General features: G+C 37.3%; 1 protein-coding gene across 5 annotated transcripts in view; it reads right to left on the reverse strand.

Moving 5' to 3' along the window:
• SPG11 (SPG11 vesicle trafficking associated, spatacsin) overlaps positions 1-21,192 on the reverse strand; it is a 77,009-nt gene that overhangs the window by 27,008 nt on the left and 28,809 nt on the right. For 4 of the 5 annotated variants that reach the window (XM_027084158.1, XM_027084155.1, XM_027084159.1 and 1 more), the window contains 11 exons: positions 19,912-20,018; positions 17,923-18,068; positions 16,583-16,744; positions 14,202-14,268; positions 10,149-10,314; positions 8,701-8,969; positions 8,403-8,511; positions 7,334-7,493; positions 6,686-6,958; positions 5,846-6,046; positions 4,980-5,087 (listed from right to left, as the gene is read on the reverse strand). In XM_027084158.1, the coding sequence (XP_026939959.1) occupies positions 4,980-5,087; positions 5,846-6,046; positions 6,686-6,958; positions 7,334-7,493; positions 8,403-8,511; positions 8,701-8,969; positions 10,149-10,314; positions 14,202-14,268; positions 16,583-16,744; positions 17,923-18,068; positions 19,912-20,018 (1,768 nt within the window). The remainder of the gene's footprint in view (positions 1-4,979; positions 5,088-5,845; positions 6,047-6,685; positions 6,959-7,333; positions 7,494-8,402; positions 8,512-8,700; positions 8,970-10,148; positions 10,315-14,201; positions 14,269-16,582; positions 16,745-17,922; positions 18,069-19,911; positions 20,019-21,192) is intronic. The other variant, XM_027084156.1, reaches the window with a different exon arrangement.

Genomic DNA, 21,192 nt, shown 5'->3' on the forward strand with positions numbered 1-21,192 from the left:
ACATAACTTTTATATGCACTGGGAAACCAAAAAGTCCATGTGACTCACTTTATTGTGATATTCACTTTAGTGCAGTTGTCTGGAACTGAACCTGCAATATCTCAAAGGTATGCCAGTACTCTGCTTACAATAATGGACAGAATAACCTGACAGGAGACAAGTAAGGAAAGAGAGGACTTCACACAATAAACCAACTAGATCTAACAGACATACACAGAACACTCTACCCAACAACAATAAAAAACACATTCTTCTCGAGTTCACATGGCATATTTTCCAGGATAGAACATACGTTAACTCCAATTAAGTCTCATAGATTTTAAAATACAGATATCATATGAAGTATCTTCTCTGACTTCAATGAGATGATGTTAGAAGTCAATAACGAAAGGAAAACTGGAAAACTGACAAAATTGTGGAAATTAAACAACACATTTTTAAAGAAGACTCAAATTACTAAATCAGAAATGAAAGTGGGGACATTACTACCTATTCTACAGAAATCAAAAGGATTATAAGAGAGTACTATGAACAAATGTATGCCAAAAAGCTGGATGATCTAGATGAAATGGACAGATCCCTTGAAACACAAAACCTACCAAGACTAAATCACAAAGAAATAGATATCTGAATAGACCAAATCTCCTAGTAAGGAGATTTAATCAGTAGTCAAAAATCTCCCAACCGCAAAACAAAACCAAAACCAATTCCTAACAAAGAAAAGCCATGGACCTGATGGGTTTACTGATGAATTCTACCAAACATTTAAAAAACTAATACCAATCTTTCTCAAACTTTTCCAAAAAACTGGAGAGGAGAGAACACTTCCCTACTTATTCTGTGAAACCAGCATAATCTTGATACCAAAGACAGATAAAGACACTACAAGAAAACTACAGACCAATATCCCTTATGAACGCTGATGCAAAAATCCTCAACACAAGACTCGCAATCTGAATTCAGCAGCGTATTAAAAGGATTATATACCATAACCAAATGGGATTTATTCCTGGAATGCAAGAATGGTTCAACATACAAAATTCAATGTATATGTCACAGTTTTCTTCAACAGAATGAAGGAAAAAAAAACCCCACATGATCATCTTAATTGATGCAGAAAAAGTATGTGACAAAATTAAACACCACCGCATGATTAAAAAAAACACTCAACAAACTAGGAATAGAAGGAAACTACCTCCACATAATAAAAGCCTTATGTGAAAAACCCACAACAAACATCATACTCAATGGTGCAAGACTGAGAGCATTCCTCTAAGATCAGGAACAAGGCAAAGATGCCTGCTTTCACCACTTCTATTCAACACAGTTCTGTAAGTTCTAGCCAGCGTGCTTAGGCAAGAAAAAGAAATAAAACGCATCCAAGTTGGAAAGGAATAAAATGATCTCTGTTTGCAGGTATGATCTTATATAGAAAACCCTAAAGATTCCACCATAAAACTTAAGGGTAAATGAATTGAGCAAAGTAGCAGGATACAAAGTCAACGCACAAAAATCAGTTGCATTGCTATACACAAACAATGAGCAATCTGAAAAGGAAATTATAAAATGTTTCCATTTCCAACAGCATCAAAAAGAATAGGACTTCCCTGGAGGTACAGAGTTTAAGACTCTGTGCTTCCACTGCAGGGGATGGGGGTTCAATCCCTGGTCAGGGAGCTAGGATGCCACATGCCACATGGTGCAGTCAAAAAAAAAAAAAAAAGAATAAAGTACTTAGGAATTAACTTAACCAATGAGGTAAAGGACTTGTACAATGAAAACTACAAAACACCACTGAAAGAAACTAAAGACATAAGTAAATGGAAACACATTCCATGTTTATGAATTGCAAGTCTTACTATAGTTAAAATCTCATTACTATCCCAAAAATCTACAGATTCAATGCAATCCCTATGACATTTTGTTTTTACAGAAAATTCTAAAATCATATGGAATCTCAAGGGACCCCAAATAGCCAAAACAATCTTGAAAAAAACTAAAAAAACTAGAGGACTCACTCTTCCTGATTTCAAAACTTACTACAAAGCTACTACAGTAATCAAAATAGCCAATGAAGACAGACATATAGACCAATGGCTAAGAAAAGAAAGCCCAGAAATAAACCCTCATATACATGGTCAAATGATATTTGACAAGGGTGCCAAGACCATTCAATAAGGAAAGAACAGTCTTTTCAACAAATGGTGCTGGGAAAACTGGATATCCACATGCAAAAAAATGAAGTTGGACCCTTACCTAACAACCTACACAAAAATTAACTCAAAATGGACCAAGGACCTAAATATGTGAGACCTAAAACAATATAACTCTTAGAAGAAAACACAGGACAAGAGCTTCACAACACTGGATTTGGCAATAATTTCTTGGCTAGGATACCACAGGCACAGGTAGCAAAAAAAAAAATATGCAAATTGGACTTCATGAAAATTTAAACAATTTTGTGCATCAAAGGACACCATCAACAGAGTAAAAAGGCAACCCACAGAATGGGAGGAAATATTTACAAATCATATGTATGACATGGGATTAATATCCAGAATATATAGACAATTCCTAAAATTCAACAACCAAAAAAACAAGCAACTCAATTCAAAAATGGGCAAAGGACTTGAATAGACATTTCTCCAAAGAAGATATACAAATGGCCAATAAGCACATGAAAAGATGCTCAACATCACTAATCATTAGGGAAATGCAAATCAAAAATACAATGAGATACCATCTCACACCCATTAGGATGACTACTATCAAAAATACAGAAAACAGGGCTTCCCTGGTGGCACAGTGGTTGAGAGTCCGCCTGCTGATGCAGGGGACAGGGGTTCGTGCCCCGGTCCGGGAGGATCCCACATGCTGCAGAGCGGCTGGGCCCGTGAGCCATGGCCGCTGAGCCTGCACCTCCGGAGCCTGTGCTCCGCAACAGGAGAGGCCACAACAGTGAGAGGCCTGCAAACTGCAAAAAAAAAACAAACAAAAAAACAAAAAAACAGAAAACAAGTGCTGAAGAGGATGTGGAAAATTGGAAGCCTGTGTACTGTTAGTGGGAATAGTATAGCTGCTATGGAAAACAGTATGGCAGTTCCTCAAAATATCAGAAATAGAATTACCATGTCATCCAGCAATTTCACTTCTAGGTAGATACCCAAACAAATTAAAAGCAAGGTCTATATATATTCGTACACAATGTTCATAGCAGTATTATTTGCAAAAGCTAAAAAATAGAAGCAACCCCAATGTCCACTGATGGATGGATGGATAGGCAAAATGTGATATATAAATACAATGGAATATTATCTAGCACTAAAAAGGGAGGAAATTCTGACACACGTTACAACATGGACGAATCTTGAGGACATTATGTTAAGTGAAATAAGCCAGTCACAAGAAGAAAAATACTGTATGATTCCACTTCTGTGAGGTACTTAGTCAAAATCATAAAGACAGAAAGTAGAATGGTGATTGACAGGGGCTAGTGGGAGGGGAGAGTGGAGAATTTTACAAGATGAAAAGAGAGTTATGGGAAAAAAAAAAAAAAGAAAAGAGAGCTATGGGGATGGATGGTGGTGCTGATGGTTGCACAACAATGTGAATGTAGTTAATGCCACTGAACTATGTACTTAAAAATGGTTAAGATGGTATAGGGCTTCCCTGGTGGTGCAGTGATTAAGAATCTGCCTGCCAATGCAAGGGAAAACGGGTTCGAGCCCTGGCCCGGGAAGATCCCACATGCCACAGAGCAACTAAGCCCGTGTGCCACAACTACTGAGCCTGTCCTCTAGAGCCCATGAGCCACAATTACTGAGCCCGCATGCCACAATTTCTGAAACCCATGAGCCTAGGGCCTGTGCTCCACAATGAGAAGCCACCGCAATGAGAAGCCCGTGCACCGCAAGGAAGAGTAGCCCCCACTCGCCGCAACAAGAGAAAGCCCGTGTGCAGCAACGAAGACCCAACGCAGCCAAAAATAAATAAATTAAATAAATTAAAATTTAAAAAAAGACGCCTGTTTAAGAAAACAAGGTTAAGATGGTAAATGTTATGTGTATTTTATCACAATTTTTAAAAATAATTTAAAAAAAAGAAGATACTGTATGGCTCTAGCCATGGAGAGTGACAGATGAAGGAAATGAATGTCCCTATTTTCTGTGATTTAGGAACTTCAGGCATACTTGAATAACTGATTCAGTATTTTCAAATAATAAAACTTTAAAATCTTCATTACAGTTAAGACGAATGTGATTGAGAGGAAAATCACATACACAAGTTCCACTGTGATGTATTTGTTGGGTAAAATCAGTATACGGTTTTGTCTCATTTATCATAAAGCTTTTTTGGGATAGAGAGGGCAAAAGTGCTGAAACCCCAAGCAGGACTAAGGCATATTTTCCTTTTTTACAGCTTCCTCTTTCCTCCATAGGGTTAATTAGCTCCACATGTAAATAGGTCTGAAACAAGCATCAGAATAGGTAAAGGCTGAAATTGACCGTAAGGCTCAGCATCATTTGGACAGAGGCCACAAGGAGTGTTGATGGAAAAAACCATTATTTTCTGTCACAGTGAATAAAGCAGTATTAAACACCCTTCACTCTCAATGCTCTTGGAGTTATTGTGGATTGGGAAAACATGGCCCATGTACCACCACACTCCTCTGTAGCATCCACAGTGGATACCATTATTCCCTTTCCCACTGAGCTTGGCTGCGGCATCAGGATACTGATCAGAGCTCATCAGCACACTGGATGAAACCTCTCTGTCATCCATGGCAACTGATGTGCTGTAAGCAAGGTCCCTGCAACTCCTGTCCTGCCTCTCCATCTCTGGAACAATACAAATGATTCAGTTTGCATTATGCCACGTAACAGCTATTCAACTGCTGCCACATCCTGACTACGAGCAGACAAGAGGCCACTTTAGCCAATTTCAGATCAGCAAGAAAGAGCACTATAATTCCAACTTACAGTTTCAAGGCTCTTCTGGAACTCCAGAAGTTTAGCTTCGGCTTCCTCGTAATTCTTGAAGAACATACACAGTTCATACATCTCCATCATGAAGAGTAATGGGGACTCCTTTGAGGAAGAGTTTGAATGAAGTTAAAAATCCTGAAACTTAATCAATACTACATTCTCAATGAATAATGCCAATATAGGAGAGGTTAAAGTAAAAAACAAAACTATTAATAACAGCTTTGTAGTAGAATGAAATCATATATATTAAAAAGAGAGGAAATTAAATTTATATTTCCTTTTGGAAAAAAGATACTCAGGCCAGGTACACCTACTCAACAGTCCATACTCCAGTCTATACTTGGTCCACTACACATGAGCAGGAGATATTCCATTAGACGCTGCTAAGACACCTCTACATACACTCCTAGGTAATGGGCTCCACTGATCTGTTAACCTACTGCTTGTTTGTGGCATTAATCCATACATTTCCATCACTTTGGTGGGAGCTTTTTGGTCAGAGGATAGGAGTTTTAGAATTAGAGATTATGGATCTGAACCATAAGTAAACCACTTACTAAAGTACTCTGAGACCCTGGGCATGTTACTTAAGTTCTGTGAGCTTTGGTATATCACTCTGTAAAATGAGGATAATATCACTTCATAACATTCTTCTAAAATATTACTTTATATAGGATTATTGTTAGAATCGACTAAAATAATATATATAAAGCACTGTGCTAAATAAATGATAGTTCTAATATCGTTATCTGTTGTTGGCTTAAAAAAAAAATCCCAGAGATAGGAATAATTTTAAAAGCCAACGGGGGATATTCTGAAGTAACCCTTTTAAACTGAGGAAAGAAATGAACTAACACTACCTTAAAGAAAAGCTGGAAACCTCTGATGAGAGTTTTGCTCTTCTGCCGTGTTAATAATGTCCTCCAGATGACTGAGAGGTCCTCAAGGTCCCAAGTATGGCCCTCCATTGAGTCCTGAATGTGTCCCATTGCTTCAGCTGCAACACTGTGCTCCACAGAAGTGATGATCCAAACACAGAGGCAAGGAATAGCACTGGCGTCCTGCCAGTGGATAAGAACTTTTCAAAATAAGATAATGACTGCACATGGATTACTTGACTGCAGAAGCTTCCAGCAATGCTACAACTACAGATGGATATTTCCTGTTTAGAACAAGTCACCTCACGAAATTGGTTAAAATGACTTGAAAATCCTTCAAACATGAAACAAACTCTAATGAACAACCAAGGGAACAACCAGTTATAAACTGTCCTGTAGAGTATAGTAGGTCAAAAGGCCAAGAAACCGAGGGGATATATGTGGAGGTCAGCAAAGTACTAAGTATAAGAAAACAAGACTGTCCTCTACAGAACTGCTGATCAAGGGACTGTTCGGAGCATCCCTCTTTCCTGCTCAAGACACAGATGTGGTCGGTCCACCAAAGCATCCTTCTCTATGACTGCCAACCGGAAGCCAAGGCTCTGATCACTTAAGTTACTGAACATTAAGGCACAAGGAAATGCACTAGATGGCCTGAAGCCTAAGCTGGGGAAGCACAAAAAGTGGCAGTGACCTTGGAAGCACATGCTAGGGCCTCACTGTCATCACCTCACATTCTCCCTGATTATCAGCCTTCCCTGTCTCTTCCCACTTTTTCTACTGCCCTCTGAGTCCCTAATGTAGGCTTCTCAAGATTCTCACCTGGACACATGAGGCCAGGACACTAAGGATTGGGGCCTGTTGTTTCACTGCTTCTGCCAGGAGCCAGCACCAGGAGTTTGGCACCTCTGAGCACTGGAGCAGAATTTCAAAGAAATCAGTCATCTCTACTTTGTTTCTTTGCAGTTCCTGCGGGGACTTGTTGCAGACTTGATCACTGTCCATTCTAGACTTGGACACTGAGGGCAAGTTCTCAAAAGCCAGTCTTAAGTGGTCTTGAAGAACAGGGCTGAAATATTGGAGAAGAGATTTCACCTAGAAAACATATTAGATGATTGATGATCAAAAAAGACAACCAACTTCCAATTTCAGCTGGAGCTGAAAATGTTGGAGAAAAGCATAGGCACAATTGTTCTTTCTCACCCTGAACTGCATCAGAGGTGACCATATAATTTTACATAGTTGTTGTGTTTGAGTAAGTTTCCATATTCAATCTGGAGTCACAAAAACTCTTCCTTCAGCTCTTTAGTAGTAATGACTAGTCCTCTGAAGCCAACCCACTGAAATCTTAGTAAAAATAATAGTATCATAGCAAACAAAAGCCTATGTATATACAACAGAAAGAACACTGTCTTCTGAGAAGTGTTCCAATTTCTCTTCTTGAAAAACTGGCAACAATCGGTTGCTTACCTCCTCTGGGTGGTAATTATGGAGTTGGCTGTGAATAATAAACTGTAACCAATCATTTGCTTTGGCACATTCTCTAAGGTAAGATGTGCTCAGTTTCAGATTGTGGAGCCTGCAGAATTGTACCACTAATGCCCACTGGCTGCTGGATTCACTGGATAACCTATAATTGGGAGTGGGGGTGGGGGGTAAGAGGAAAAAACTCATTAAAATGTAGCTTTAAACTGGAAACTTAGTAAAAAATAAACTACAGTATATTCTCTAAAAAGCCTTTCAACAAATACTTATTAGACTGCTTTGGGGGAAAAAAGGACTCTTTCACCCATAATGTACAATAACTTTCTTAGCATACTGGCAAAATTCATTCCTTTTTTATCAACCAAGTATCTATCAAACCAGCTATGCACCATCTTTAGGAGAATTGAGAAAAATAGTCACTCAAGAAATTGTCTGAGTGCTTAATTCTCTTGCATGATTCACTTTAGACTATCAGAGCCCTGATCGGTGCCTGGGCTTCCTTGCTAAGGGGAGGGTACCTGCTGAGAAGGAAACTGCTGAGAACAGTCAGTGACAGGAGGTACACGAGAATGGTGCATTCCCAGGGTCGGGGTAGCGGGTCAGCCCCAGTGGAGAATAGCACAGAGGAAAGATGACATAAATGTATAAGGAGAGGGGCTTTTGTGGCCAGACGGTCACCTCACCTTCCATATATTATATGGACATACATTAGCAAGAAAAAAATCAAGGACATCACTTAAGAGTCAAATTTTGTGACATCTATCGTGCTCCTTCTGAAATGATTTCAACATGTAACACTTAAGAGACTTCTCAGACCAGCAGCACAGTAGAGGAGACAAAGCTCTTCTCCACCTCTTGGAAACTCTATCTGTAAAGAGGGAATCATTATCTTCACCCTTCTTTTACTGATGGCAAGATGCAATTGAAATCTGTTATGTGCTCGATGAGTAAGAAGATAAGGTCTGGTGAAAACATGTGTTGGCAGAAAGACTAGGCAAACAGATTGGAACAATAAAGCTTGCTAGAAAAGAGGCTGGGATCGCAACTCACAAACCTCTTTATTTCCTGCTGCTGAATGCTGTCCCATATACCTTCTTCTAAGAGAACAAGCAATTCTTCTATGGTTGACTTTTCACCCATAGCCAGTTTAGATAGTTTTTCAGCTATAAGAAATATAAACAACAAAATATGGTCAAGAGAAAAGGTCGGGAACTGGGCAGTTCTGTTTGAAGAGTATGGCCCAGAGACATTTCAGAAACCCATTAAAGGGCCCAATAAAGTGAGATAAAGTGCAAAAATTCTGCAGAAGAAGGATGAAACAGAAGATAACTGTTTCCTCCCCAATCACTCACAATTCAATGCCTTAGACCTATTTGTCCCTTGTCCTCTCAACAAATGACATAAAGGTGCTGTACCTAGAGACTCTCTGATAAAGTTGTACTGAGCATCTTCATTTCTACACGTGTAGCTCAAAATTATATTGGCCACTTTCATATCAACTCTGAGCTTGAGGCTGTCGAGGCCAAGCAGTTCTAAGAAACAAACACAGGCAGCTCCTATTGATGGTATGTGGAAGGAGGAGAGCCCTAAAACATAGGCTTCATTGCCTACTTGCTGGATTCTGAAAAAGAAAGGAATCAAAATCACATGAGCACGTGAACATTTTTTCTCACCAGGAAAAGCAGATTGAATTACATCAGTGATACTTGGAGCATCAGATGCATGCGATTTTTGACTTCCTCCCCCTTCCCTTTTTCACCCCTTATATACATCCATTTAGGTTCTAGGTAGCTTTTAGTCTCCTTCTGGCTCCATAGCCCCCTATTCCCTTATATTTACCTTCTCCTAAAATGCCTACTCATAGTCCAAATTATTTTTGCTTCCAACTTTATTCAGGGAACGTGGAATAGAACTTATGAAAGACTACCAACTTATGATCTTATTAATTGTATGTACACAAACTACCAAGAAAATTAATGCCACCTAAAATTTGATATCATAAAGCACATACATTTTCAACGACTCATATATGTACTTTTACATGAATAGAAAAATTTTGAGGAAAGATGCACAAGAAATTAACCATGTTTATATACCATGTAGAATGAAGATGAGAGAATGAGGGACTTTTTTCTTTCATTTTTCACCCTTCTGACCTACTTAAATATTTTAACATAAAGATGCATTATTTTGTTAACTATAAAACAATAAATAAAATAAATCTGTATTTAGCTGCTGATTATATCAAATACTCCTCCCAATTCTGTGCTTTATAAAAGTGAATTATAAAAGACCAAGCTCTTAAATACAGAATTCACATCTCACTATAGAATTCCCTCTTTATAGTAATTGCTAACATTTGGCAAGCTCCTGGATCATTATTTAAAAACATGCTTTTCAGATATATTTATTATCTTATTTAAAATATATTTTAATCTTTTTTCCTATTAACAAAAGTAAGGGAATTCCCTGGCGGTCCAGTGGTTAGGACTCCATGCTTCCACTGCAGGGGGCATGGGTTCAATCCCTGGTGGGGGAACTAAGATCCCGCAAGCTGCATGGCGCGGGCCAAAATACAAACAAACAAAAAACACAAAAGTAAGACAAGCTAAATGCCAAAAACCTGGGATATACAGAAAAGCACAAATGAAAAAATACATATATATATAATTCCCCGGTCAAATATAATTACTAACTGTGGTATGTTTCCAATAGGTTTTTTATATGCATTTATATGCATGTGTAAAAGTACACAGATATGCCTTTTATTAAGAGTACAAATTATGTTTTAAATACTTACAGCTGCTTGGGGGTCTTGCTCTTGGTTAATTCCTGAACCAGAAAAGTACCAAACGCAAACGATGGTCGTCCATGATGTAAATAATAAGCAAAATTCAGACGTTCTACTATAGCATATTTATTAACCAGGTCAGGGCTAGAGAAATGTGGGAGCTGACTCGCTGCATCTGGGGGGAAAGTGAAGCAGTATTAATCCCCTGCACCTCACCATGATTAGTTTCAGATCTGCATGTGGAAAACTTTACTCTGCAATGGTAAAAGAAAACTGGTTGCTGTAATCATTTTGTACCACTGTGTATCACTTTGAACCACCAAGATGTAATAATTTTATTTTAATATGTGGAGGTAGCCCTCATTTTATACAAAAATGTGTACCTGAGAAGCTACATAAAAACTTATAAACAGGGGCTTCCCTGGTGGCGCAGTGGTTGAGAGTCCACCTGCCGAAGCAGGGGACACGGGATCGTGCCCCGGTCTGGGAAGATCCCACATGCCGCGGAGCAGCTAGGCCCGTGAGCCATGGCCGCTGAGCCTGCGTCTCCAGAGCCTATGCTCCACAACGGGAGAGGCCACAACAGTGAGAGGCCCACATACCACAAAAAAAACCAAAACAAAACTTATAAACTATGCTTTTCCCCTACTGAACTTACTTGTTATTTTAGATGCTTTAATTTTGTATCTGATGATCCATTAAGTTCACAGTGGCAATAACCCTTTAACTACAAAATCTCTGCTAATGATTTGCAAGTGTAGCTTTTTAATTCATTCATGCAGCTCATATTTATATGAATCCTCTATTCACCAAGGCCAACTCACTGTACCTTTCTCCAACAAATACTTTGAGAAGAACATCTTTTTCTCCATATTAATACCCTCCTAATAAACTTTTGTTATCACTACCTGTACTTTCTGATGTTGGATTCATAGAGCACCTTATTATCTACATCATGACACCAACTTTCCAAGACCAGCAGAGTAGTCAAAGTTCCTCTGTGTCCACGAAAAAAGCAGAAAAAAATTTTTTTTATCTTTTTAGAAAAATACGAAGTCAAAAGATATTTGGATGTGAAAAGTTGGTATGAAACAAAGTTAGGGCCTGATAGGAACAGTTAACTGCTTACTACCTATTAAAAAAACGAGACAAAACAACATTTTGAACTGTTAACAGTGCATCTGCTCTTATTTTCAAAGTTCAAAGCTTATTTCTGAAATAAAGTTGTATCCCTCCCATGGAATTCCAAGGGCTTTTTATATTGTGACTTAGCTCTTATTAAAAAAACGGGACTTGAAGACTTTAGAGGAGTCTGTCATCTTACAAAGCTATTATTTAAAAGTATACCTCCTTTGAGATTAAAAAACTGTCACACGCCTTATCTGTATTCTTTGTAAGATCAGAGTGACTCTGGTAACTTACAATTACATATAAAACCATTCATTCATTCAATATTTGCTGAGTTCATATAAAGCTGAATGAACAAACTTGAGTTTTTATTCAAATAAGACCCTGAATTTTTAGTGGTTTGGTGGCTAGTATGGAGAGTTTGTATCAGAGAAAATTCTACCTGAAGAGAAATTTTTCTCTGGCCTGCTGCAGAAGCCAAATCACCACGCAGTTGCCATGTGGCCACTTTCAGTGGTAAAACCATATGATAAAAGAAGTCAACATTCTAATTAAATACAACTCTCCAATTTAAAAAATCCGTATTATGTCTTCATGATAATTGTTTCATTTAATTTGTGCTTTATTTCCTCAAATATGCTTTAAACTTCTAAAAATCAGGCAGGGAACATGCCTTCAGCTTCCTCTGTGTACCCAGTAGAGTGTTCCATCTCCACCAGGGCCTCAGGACTCTGGCTGATGGAGTTGGAGGCATTAGAACAGTACAGGGGATTCTGTCTACTCTCCGGTGACCTCACTGAGATTAGAATGAGTATTTTCACTTGAAAATGCAATAAGCACTACTTTATCCTGCACTGAACAAATATCGATTGAATATCTATTATAGGCCCGGCACTGCACTAGGCACTAGGTAAATTCAATATATTGAAATTTGAACTTATAAAACTGACACATTAGAAAATGCACTTTTACATAAGTCAATAAATATTTACAGGGCATATATTACAAGGTATATATTATGGGAAAAGTACTAATTTGAAGCCTCCTTTAGAGTAATGTAGGCAGAGGCACCACAGGTAATATGATATTAAAGGCTAATTCAAAATGAATAAGTAAAAAAGAAATAGAAAAAGCAGAGTTTAAGAACAACACATAAAAAAAAAATCAGGGGAAGTTTTATGGTCTAGAGAGGATGGCAGTGTGTGCGCATCTGGTGCTTACCATGTGTCAGGAACTGCAACAGCTTTTTAAATGCCTTGTCTCCTTTCATTCTCATGTAACATGTGAGGTGGACACTGTCACTTACTTATTTTATAGAAAACTGAAGAGAAGTTTTAAATCAGTTGCCCAAGGTCATACAGCTATTACATGGTAGAGCCAGGATTTGTCTAATGCCAACACCTATGCTCTTAACCTTTATAATACTATAGTGCAAGTCAACAAGGATTTTTGGAAAGGGAGAAATTTAAGCAGAAGGTCTATATTACATTCCCCAGCAAGTAAAGCACTAGTGACCTCATACAACGACTTTTAACTCACAGTATGTTTTCAATTCAGCTTCCTAGAAAATGTTTTCCATCAAAACTACCATGAGGTATCACCTTACTATGGTCAGAATGGCCATCATAAAAAGTCTAAAAATAATAAATGCTGGAGAGGGTGTGGAGAAAAAGGAACCCTTCTACACTGTTGGGGAGAATGTAAATTAGTACAGCCACTATGGAAAACAGTATAGAGGTTCCTTAAAAAACTAAAAATAGAGCTACCATATGATCCAGCAATCCCACTCCTAGGCATATATCCAGAGAAAGCCATAATTTTAAAAGATACATGCACCCCAATGGTCACTGCAGCACTATTTACAATAGCCAGGACATGGAAGCAACCTAAATGTCCATCAACAGAGGAATGGATAGAGAAGATGTGGTACATATATATATAATGGAATATTACTCAGCCATAAAAAAGAATGAAATAATGCCATTTGCAGCAACATGGATGGACCCAGAGATTGTCATACTGAGTGAAGTAAGTCAGACAAAGACAAATATCATATGATATTGCTTATATGTAGAATCTTAAAAAAAGGTATAAATGAACTTATCTACAAGACAGAAATAGAGTTACAGATGTAGATTTTTTTCTGTATAATCAGATTTTTTCTGTATAATCAGATTTTTTCTGATTTTTTTCTGTATAATTTTCTGTATAATCAGAAAAGATACAAGCACCCCAAAGTTCACTGCATCACTGTTTACAATAGCCAAGACATGGAAGCAACCTAGATGTCCATCAGCAAATAAATGAATAAAGAAAATGTGACATATATATATAGAGAGAGAGAGAGACAGAGAGCCATAAAAAATGAAGTAATGCCATCTGCAGCAACAGGGATGGACCTAGAGATTATCATACTAAGTGAAATAAGTCAGACAAAGACAAATATCATATGATATAGCTTATATGTGGAATCTAAATAAATGATACAAATGAACTTATTTACAAAACAGAAAGAGACTCAGACACAGAAAACAAACTTATGGTTATCAAAGGGGAAAGGGTGGGGAGGGATAAGTTAGGAGGTTGGGATTAACAGATACACACTATTATATATAAAACGGATAACCAACAATGACCTACTGTATAGCACAGGGCACTATATTCAATATTTTGTAATAATCTATAAGGGAAAAGAATCAGAGAAAGAATATATATACAACTGAATCACTGTGCTGTACACCTGAAACTAACATAATACTGTAAATCAACGATATTTCAATTTAAAAAAAAGAAAAAAGAAAATGTTTTCCAGTGGAATATGCCTTTATATTTAAAATAGAAAGCAGGGGGGAAACTAGGTTGGCTTTACAAAAATGAACTTCTGTCAACACTGCTGAAATGCTTCTACAGCAAGAAGAATCCATAATGACTTACCTCCTATAGTCAGTGTGTTGGCAGACTGCCAGCCAAACAATCTGCTAGGATCAAAGGGCAATAATGACTGAAAAAGGGGAAAAGTCAAATCAGAGTTAAAAGTTAATTGATTCTAAAGTGAAGTAAACAAAATCATATGAAAGAGCTTCACAGGCAGTTCGGCTTCCCTTCTTCAGGGCAATTAAAAACTTTTATCCTTCTAGACATAAATTCTTTGAACACAGAGCATATGAGACATTTTTCTACATTAATAAAAATAGAACTGGCTATGTTCCTTTTAAAGACTCTCCGCACTTCAAACTGTGTCTGCAAAGTATACTCTCTTTTGATAGAACCAGCATCAATTATAATGTAAAAATGGCTTTAGAAGTCCTTTGGAATCAAAAGGCAAGAGGACTGAGAGGCTAGAAAATGTTACCACCGTAAATACAACAAGGTGTGCTGAGGCAGGTCAGGAAAGAGTGAGACAACTAGATCAAGGGTTAAAGGAATGTGATGAACAAATCATCACTAACAACAGCAAAGAAAAAACAGCCAACTAAGATCAGGTCAGTCAGAAAAGGTTTGAGAGCAAGGAGCGCTGGCTGTTTTGAAATCTGTAGGCCAAAGGTTTAGCAAAGACAGTAAATAGATGGTGGGAGGGATATAGGAGACAACAGAACTCTTAGGCCAAGATCTGGATGGCTAAGAAAAGAGCAGCTTTAATTTTATTTATGTATTTATGTATGTATATATGTATGTATGTATTTACTTATTAATTCTTAGTTCCCAGACCAGGGATTGAACCTGGGCCATGGCAGTGAAAGTGCCAAGTCCTAACCACTGGACTGCCATGGAATTCCAAAGCAGCTTTAATTTTAAATCTTGTGGTCTATTAAGGAAGGAATACTCTTCCTAAAATAACAGGACTAAATAACTGCATCAGTCAACCTGAAAACAGAACAAAGAACAACCTGAAACCTCTTATGTTTTAGGCTGATTGAATCCACTTTAGGTAGTAAAACTATGTTTTTATATAATCTACTTATATCTAGTTTATATACCAATGTTACTCAAAGTGCTGACCTGCAATGAGATAAGAAGCTTGTGATAAACATAAATCTAGCTTACTGCTTCCTTCTTTGAGAAAGTCTTGCTACATAAAATCAAAACAAAACAAACGAACCAAAAAAAAAAAAAAAAAACCAACCCTGCTGACACATACAAGCAACAAGCAGTTCATGGACTCGCACCTGCCTGGGGACTACATTTTTAAGTACCACCAGTCTGTACCCTAAAAAATTTCACATTAGAGTAAGAGAGGTTTTGTACCTTCATAGGATTATAGAGTTTAGATTGAACTGAAGACACTATAGGAATATTGGTACCCAGGAAAAAAAGCAAAAGCCTTTTGAAATGAGAAATGAGCAAAAGAAGGTGTCCTTAATTGAGGATCCCAGGATAGGTTTCAGGGAATCTGTGAATTCCTCTGAAATATAAGCAAAATTATGTGCAACTTTTCTGGGAAGAGGGTTCATAGCTCTCTCACATTTTTTTTTTTTAATTTATTGTTTTTGGCTGCGGCATGTGGGCTCTCTAGTTGTGGCAAGTGGGCTTCCCTCTACTTGAGGCGTACAGGCTCTGTAGTTGCGTCACACAGGCTTAGCTGACCGTGCGGCATGTGGGATCTTAGTTCCCTGACCAGGGATCAAACCCGCATCTCCTGCATTGGAAGGTGGATTCTTAACCACTGGACCACCAGGGAAGTCTCTCACATTCTTACAGAGGTCTTTGTCCTAAAGGTGACTTAAATAAATAAACAGCCCTATTCACTGAGAAGAGACAGAAATTATCAGTGGTAGAATGAAGCAGCTTTCAATGAAAGTAGCAGACAAGTATGCTGGCCAACTATCTGTCTGCTCTCAGATCCATTTCTACCTTTCCCATGTTCTGCCCTGAACTGCGGAGAACTGCATTTCCCAAACTCACTTGCCCTCTGGCTACCAGATAGGTATAGCCATGAGAGACAACATGGGAGATTAAAAGTGGCAAGAGGGGAGAAACCAAGATATTTTCCCCTTCTTTATTTTCTAGGGCATCTCTTGCATGGTTCCAGCCCTACCCTCTCATCCCAGCTCCCAGTAGGTAGCCCGGTTGTGATTTTAGCTCCCAGAGAGGCTACAGCTGTTGGGTTCAGACAACACCACTTTCTTGCAGCCTTAGGGGGTGTTGACTGCTTCCTTCTTTGTTAATTTTTGGGTTGTCTCATCATCACACGTTTGGTTTCTCCGTTTTGCTATCATTCTAAGTAATTCCCTATATTAAATGTCCTCCATTTGGAAGACCCAGAGTGGTTCCTGTTTTCCTGGCTGAACGCTGACTGATACTCCTAAATACTGTACCTGAATCAGGTGGTAGAGTGTAATATCTGGTGGCAGGACACTAGGGGCAGTGTACTGTGGGAAGAGAGCAGTTTTAAGCTTGGGGTAAGGAGTTAATGCCATCTTCAGTAGCTGGGGATCTACTTTCTTCACACAGTTCTCATTTTCTTCATTCTGAACAACCTAAATAAAGAGATAACATGGTATAGAATAATGTTTTTCTCTTCTCCAAATTTAAGTCCTTTTTTCATAAGTAGCCTGTGAAACAAGGTTAGCTTGATATAATAGGTGGTAGAGAAAACAGCACTGGACAAGGAGTCAGTAGCCAATAGTTCTAGTTCTGGTTCTAAGACAAACTAGCTGTGTGACCTTGGTCTAGATATTTAATATCAGGCAGGCTTCAGTTTCCTCATCTACAGAATTAGAAAGTTCAGCTAGATCAGTGGTTTTCAAACTGCATAAGGAAAAGCTGTTTGAAAAAAGGCTCTACTACAATATTTAAAAATTTCAGATATTAAATAGTAAATATTTTACAAGAAAAAAACCTACTAGACTAGATGACTCTTAGGTCCTTTCCTCTCAGGTCTCAAGTTATTCTGACTGATTTCTGACAGGTGATCAAAAACAGGAAGAATAAATAACCATGAAGTTAAGGTATACTGCAACAATCTAAAAGAGGTGGTATTAAATTAAGCTAGCATCAGTAACAAACTTTTGCAGATTAGATGTTTAACAGCATTCTTAAGTTCCCTCTAACCAGCCACACTATACTTTCAAAAAAGCAGAGACGGGCAACTTTTCACTGGATTCCTCAAAAGAGTTTTTAAGGGTAGCTAAAAATTATGATTTCCTTTTTAACTCTCAAAGAGGTCAAATAACAGAGAATAATTCCCAAGTCACAGATTTAAAGTATACTTACTCCAAGGAGCAATTAGATCTTGATTCTATCCTGAAAACAAACCTGGAGTATTAGAGAACAAATAAACGGGAAAAAAATCACTATACAACATTCAGTTGCCCCTTGGTATCCACAGGTGATTGGTTCCAAGACCCCCACAGATGCCAGAATCCAAGGATGTTCAAGTCCCTCATATAAAATGCTGTAGTACAGTCAGCCCTCCATATCTGTGGATGCAGAACCCCCGAATATGGAGGGTTGACTATAGTAGTCTCCTTTCAACTTAAGAGGATACGATATAAAGTTTAAAAATTCACCCTTGTTTTATGCTCTTTAACCTAATGAAATACTTGTAAGTGGTTATATTTTAATTATCAACTGAGACCTAGAAAATCCACCGATATTTCTGCTAAATTTAAAATCAGTCCTATTTTGCCATAACAGGTAAAAGTGCTGTCTGTACCTGGCTGACGCCCCCAGGGGCATACATTGTGGTAGCAAGGGCCAGGAGGGTATGTCCTTCCAATAGCATACTGCTTACACTGGCCTGGTTGCTGGGAATCAGTATCTGAGCATTTGCAAGGCTAGCCTGGAAGATCAGTTTGGGATCTGAAAAATAAGAGAGTACATTTTTTCTCCTTGAGAGAGAGAAATACTAAACTAAGGATTACATAATTCTGAGAAAGAAACTTAATTTTTAACTCTGTCCACAGTAAGAAGGATTTTCTAAGTTTAAGAGCAATGGGAAAACGTCACAAAGGAAAAAAAAGAAAGATTTGTCCACATAAAAATAAAAACTTCCATTCAAACAAAGAAAATTGAAAGGTAGTAATGAACAAGGGGAAAAATCAACAACAGATGACAACCTAACAATTAATGCCTTCAACAAAGAGCTCATATCAATACAAAAGCCCAAAATACTGACTGTAACAGATAAATGGACAAAAGAAATAACCATTTTACAAACAAGGAAATATAAATGTCTGACACATAAAAATATATAATTCATTAGCAATAAAGAAATGCAAATTAAAATAGTAATTAGATGCCATATATCACCTATCAAATCAGCAATGATTTTTAAACATATTCATCCTCAAGCACAGAACTGGTCAGTGTGCACAGAAGCTGGGACTTACAGAAAAGAATGGTGTAACCCTCCTGGAAAGCAATCTAGCCTTATATCAAGAACCTTCAAAAAAAAAAAAAAAAAAAAAAACAAAGAACCTTCAAAATGCACATAACCCCAGACCCAGGAATTTTATATCCAGGAACCTATCTGTACTAAGGAAATAATCTGAAACAAGCACAAAAATTTTATGTTCAAATATACTCAAGATTATTATTTATAACAGGAAACATTGAAAACAGCCTTAATGTCAAAAAATGAGAGGATAGTAAATTAAATAAGAGTATTTCTATACAATGAAATATTATGTAGACATAAAATGGTCATTGTCTCTAAGAACATAGGAAAATTCTTATGTTATAATTACTATATGAAAAAACACAATATACAAATACATAGATGTTTCTGGTTATATCCCTAGCACTTACAGACTGTCACAGGTAGGGGATAAATAAATATTTGTTGGATGAATGAAATACAATATTGACTAGGTTTAAAAAAAGTATAGAGAAAATAACTAGAACAAAATATATTAAAACATATCAAGAGTTCCCTATGGATAGTTATCTTCCTGTTCACTTAAGCTATCTACCTATTGAGGTGTTATCTTGATAGTTGTCTGTGGCTTCCTATTTTTTTAATTATTATTTTTTAACAATGAAACATGTTACTTTATGATCACCAGAAAAATAAAACAAAACCAAAAACCCCTCAACCCACATTATGAAAAAAGTTATTCATTAGGAAAGAAATCAGGCATTACATAAAAGTGAAAGATTGGCTGTTGACACTCCTTGCGTATGTTGTGGCTTGGCCTGTCCCATTTCCTGAACCTCTAGACTAACACCCACTAAGCCCTCAGGGATCACAGGGTTTTTCTACCTGATTATAACCAGAGCAAGGCTCTCCATCACTGGCTCCACGAGAGAAAACACAACAATCCCACATATACTATGGATTTATTTTCACTCCAATTGGAGTTCCTTACTGAAAGATTCAGGGCAGCCATTTGGAAGACAGACCACCTCCTCATGGAAACAGGGTGTCAGTCTACCAAAGAGCAGGAACCTGTGATGAACTGGTAGGGTAAGAGATAGCCAACATAACCACACATGCTATCTGCTCCAAGTCTGGTTTTCTTCACTGTCAAGAGGCTAACATTTTTGGTCTTTTGCTTTTTAAATAAAGCTTGAGTCTAGATTATGGTCAAATATTTGTCTACAGCTAGACAGTTTATTCAAAGAGTTCGCAATTTAAATTCCATTCAACAGACCAGTTATTTATCCAAAGCAAGTTTTATTATTTAATACAATACACCCATACCTGTTAAATTACTGGAAACTTGTCGACACTGGACTAAAAATTCAAACCAAGGGTGAGCTTCATGTAATTCTTTTTTTTCCAAAAAGGGACAATTTGGAGGACTAAGTCTGTATATAAAACAAACAAACAAAAAAACTATCTGATTAACATAGAGGATAAGACAGACAATTACAACCATGTTTGCTCAGGGGATAACTAGCATAAAAAAAAAAGAACTTTGTAATTAAAAAGTAAATATAACACAATATAATCCCAGTCTTGTGTTGTGTTTTACATATGCCTTATGATCTGGAAATAGAGAATTTTAGAGACAGGGATAATATCACTTAAAATGTATTTCCTACTGTGATGAAATTTTACCAACTCTGTATAAGATTACCACCAGATATCTTTGCACTTGAAGATACGCTGTATTGGTTTTTTTTTTTTTTTTTAACAACAAAAGCTCTTTAGCTTTTTCAAACTTAAGAGGTTTTTGAAAACCTTTACGTAACTACAAGAGAAGCTGGGACTAAGCAGTTAAGGCTCATAACAGGTCCTCTAAAAATACAGCTTTTAAACTTTCACTTGCCAGTAGCTTTGAGGAAAACATTTCTGTGTTCAAAGTAAGTCTTAACGATATGAACAAGAAATACACCCTTTACTTGACTTCCTAGTCTTTACTACACAAAATAAAAAAAAAATGTTCTCCTTAGCACATGAATGTGGGTTCTGGAATCAAACATAAGTATAATTAAATCTAGCTTTACCAATTACTAGCTGTACGCCTTAAATAGGGCACTTAGTCTCTCTCAAAGCTTCAGTTTCCTCATCTGTGAAATGGAGGAGTAAGTAACCACCTCACAGGGTTTTCTGAAAATTAAATGAGATAATGCATGTAAAGTACTAAGCCTAGTGTCAAGAACACTGTAAGCACTCATATGTTAGAGACTACTACTATTTTTATTATTACTGACCCAATAGCAATTAACACTGGCCACAGATAACGATACTGCAGGTTGATCTTAGATATCAATATATATTGATATCTGTCTATCTACATATAAGCTTTAGAGCATTTCTAAGATACCTTGCGGTGGCGATGAATTCAAAGTTTTTAACATTTGCTTGGTAATGAAAATATCAAAGAAGTCCAAGTTAACCTTTAGAATCCTCCCTCTTTTAAACTTGTAAAGCATTTCTTTCTAATTTCTAGTTATTTAAAAGGTTAACAGAGATGTTACAGAATTAACATCACCAAAAAACACATAATAAGCATTTAGTTGAATGCAGTATTGAACT

This window comes from Aethalodelphis obliquidens, unplaced genomic scaffold (assembly GCF_003676395.1).
Source record: "Aethalodelphis obliquidens isolate GAN/ISIS:26980383/991018 unplaced genomic scaffold, ASM367639v1 scaffold51, whole genome shotgun sequence".
Taxonomy (NCBI): domain Eukaryota; kingdom Metazoa; phylum Chordata; class Mammalia; order Artiodactyla; family Delphinidae; genus Aethalodelphis; species Aethalodelphis obliquidens.